The 3,215-nt window shown below is 39.2% G+C and overlaps 1 protein-coding gene across 1 annotated transcript in view; it reads right to left on the bottom strand.

Moving 5' to 3' along the window:
• usp1 (ubiquitin specific peptidase 1) overlaps positions 1-3,215 on the bottom strand; it is a gene marked incomplete in the record, with an annotated part of 19,849 nt that overhangs the window by 12,135 nt on the left and 4,499 nt on the right. The window contains 3 exon segments of the mRNA XM_014014279.1: positions 1,211-1,369; positions 1,478-2,160; positions 2,297-2,478. Of these exon segments, the coding sequence (XP_013869733.1) occupies positions 1,211-1,369; positions 1,478-2,160; positions 2,297-2,478 (1,024 nt within the window).

Raw genomic sequence — 3,215 nt, 5'->3', positions numbered from 1 at the left:
ACAACCATACTGTTTCCTACAGAGCCCGTAAGGGCACACAGGGAGAAGATTTATACAAGGATCTAGACTTAGTTTTGCATACAGACACATACAGATGATTTAAGATGGTGAATTTAAGTTTGTACTTAAACAGATATTGGGTATTCATGACAATTTTATATAGTTTAAAACTTATAAACTTATAAATGTTTACGATTGTTACGACCTGGCTCTAAGAGCCATAACATATGTGGAAACACGACACAGTTTTACCAGTTTTAAGCCTAAAGAGGCATTTATTTAAATGTCTAGGAGTAAGTGAGTTGTTGTATTTTCTACAGTTGTGGTTTTCAACAATGGTTTTGGAATCCCAGTTTTGTTCAATGTAAATTATGCATAATGGAAGCATACACTGGGCAAAACAAAAGTTAATTTCCTCAAAAATTGTTCTATTATTCTTGTCACTGAAAGCCAACTGTATTTTATATCAGAGTATTTGACATCTGTATATAAGGTCTACTCAAAGCAAATCTATATTCGCCATTTAATCAAAACCGATAAATAAATAAATAACAGTAGTATCATTATAACCTGCAGTTCTTATAAATTTAGCAATAATATAAATATAAAAATAGTAAAACTTTTATTTACAGTGAAATATATTGTATTAATGAAATGTTGCATCTGTCCCCGGCACTGGGGTCAGTTGCAACATCTGACTTTTCATTTTCAAATGCAAATTGTGAAGTATGTACATTATTTAATCATCTATAAATGGTTTTGACCAATAGACAGATGTAAGTTTGTTGTATAAAAATTTGGTTTGTCAAATCCAAACCATCTCTGAGTAACAGAGTCAAATGAAAAGTGTTGCAACTGTCACCTGGTCTCCCCTACCTGAGAAACTTTTCCAGTTACCCAAGAAACTTTTCCAGTTACCCGAGAAACTTTTCCAGTTACCCGAGAAACTTTTCCAGTTACCCGAGAAACTTTTCCAGTTACCCAAGAAACTTTCAAAGGATCCTGCTAAAGTTTCTCTGAAGAATCCTGCAAAGGTTTCTCAGGATCCTGTGAAACCTTTGCTGGTTCTTGCATAAGTAAGTCAGGATCGTTGTATTTATTGTTTTCCCCATGTCTCTGTAGTTTCCTAATATCTTATGGTTGGTCAGAATCAGTAAATGTCCAAACGATAAKCACTACAGAGATAATGGTTTAAAAATAAAATCCTCACCCTCAGAGAGGTCGTCTGGACTGCTGGGCTGGTCATCAAGCACGGGGACACTGATGTCCTGGAAGTCCTCTCTCCGCTCTGTGAAGCTCTCACACTCCAGACAGCGAGTCCTSAGAACCAGTCGGCCCTGGAACACCTTTTCCATCAAGCCCAAGACTTCTGAAGAAAACAGAAACACACAAATACTCCACTCAGTTTATAATTCACAGCAAATGTGTCATCTACTGCAGCCTTCTGGAACTCTAAACCATTCTTGAAAAACCATACCTTGATGTTTCTCAGTGCTATCCTCATTAGCACAGTTTTGAGTGGACATCTCTTGGCCAGTCTTCTCCTTTGGTTCATCTGTCAGATTGTTTTCCAGCTCTGCTTTGTTCTGACTCTTCACAGTTACAGAGCTGATCTTCCCCACGCTGCAGAACTTAGAGAAAATACTCGGCTGTTTGCCAGATGATCTCAGCCAGCCCAGCTTAGCTCTCTTCTTTCTTTTCCTATCCATCTCCTTGGACACTTTCTCAGTTTTCTCCTCTTCTTCATTCTCTTCCTCCTTATTCAGTTTCTTCTCCACTTTCACTTCATGCCGAGGGCTCTCTGCTGTTACGTCGCTGGAGGACTTTCTCTTAGAGCGAGTGACGGGTGCATTCCTACAGAAGTTTTCCTCTGGAGAGTCAGACTTTTTAGACTTGGCAGACTTGGGTTTCTTCTTGGCRTTTCCCACCTCGGTGTCACTCTTCCTTTTGACGCTGACTTGGCCGTCCTCATCTGTAGGTTTGGATTCAGTCTCAGCATCGATGTTTTCTGTTTTAACATCTCGAAAGTTGTCACACTTCTTTTCTAAGTCCTGCTCCTTCCTGATGGTGTCACAGGCCTCCTGGATGTATCCCAGAATGCACTGGAGAACCTCCTGAGCGTCATGCTGGAGATGACCTTCGTACATGGGGTTCAGTTGTCTGCAACGCAAAAACAAAGGCAACACTACGGTAAATACTGATCGCTAAAGGTTCAGCTACTACAGCTATAAATTATATACAGTCTGCTTGTACSTTTAGCAAAAATGTTACTGAATAAATGATAACCCAACTTTACCTGAGCGTGTTCAGTATTTTGCGAGGCGGCGTGGCCAGCTCTCCTTCACTGAAGTTCTTAAGATTGAGCAGGTAGTTGGACTGCAGCTGCTCCACTGATGTTATCAGGATGTTAAAACTCCCAAGAAGTTCAATGGGAGCCGGCAGAGCGTTGGGCTCACCATCTGACTGCTGACACTGTGGCTGAAGAAACAAAATATTCTTCATAWCTTGTAAATTGTACGAAATTAAACCAGCCTAAAAGACCCACAAATTACATTCAGTTCTTAAGGAGTGATGCTCAGGCATTTAGCTTTATTACGTCCTGTTCTGCTTTACGACGCCCTGTATCAGCTGGCGATCCCTCAGGACGCCCTGCCAGTTTGTTCCAGAGTTTTTTTCTTTTGTAATCCATGTAAATTCCCATCCATAACTTTTATTTCCCCCATCCGTACATTTCGTAAGCTTCCTAAAGCCTGGTTTATCGTTGATGCATTGAACACCTATCCTTATTTGAAGGATAGGAAACAGTTTGTACARGTAAATGATGTAAGATCTGACCTTTGTAGCATCACATGTGGAGTTCCACAAGGTTCTGTACTTGGACCAAAATTGTTTATTTTGTATGTAAATGACTTGGTAAATGTGTCGGGACTTTTGAAATGCATTCTGTCTGCAGACGATACAACATTTTTTTGTTTGGGCAAAGACAGAGCGAATGATGGGGATGATGCAGATAGAATTTGTTAAAATACAAACTTACGTTTCATCTCAAACTATCATTAAATTTATATAAAACCAACTATATGATATTTAGCAAAAGACTTTAAATGTTCCATTTAAAGTCGGTGAAGCAAAGTTTCTGGGTGTTATCATATATGAAAAGTTGACCTGGAGAGCCCATATACATAATTTAAGAATAAAAATAGCTAAATCTATTG

This window comes from Austrofundulus limnaeus, unplaced genomic scaffold (assembly GCF_001266775.1).
Source record: "Austrofundulus limnaeus strain Quisiro unplaced genomic scaffold, Austrofundulus_limnaeus-1.0 Scaffold113, whole genome shotgun sequence".
NCBI lineage: Eukaryota > Metazoa > Chordata > Actinopteri > Cyprinodontiformes > Rivulidae > Austrofundulus > Austrofundulus limnaeus.
Note: the sequence above shows the minus strand (reverse complement) of the source record. Positions and strands in the feature narration are given on the sequence as shown.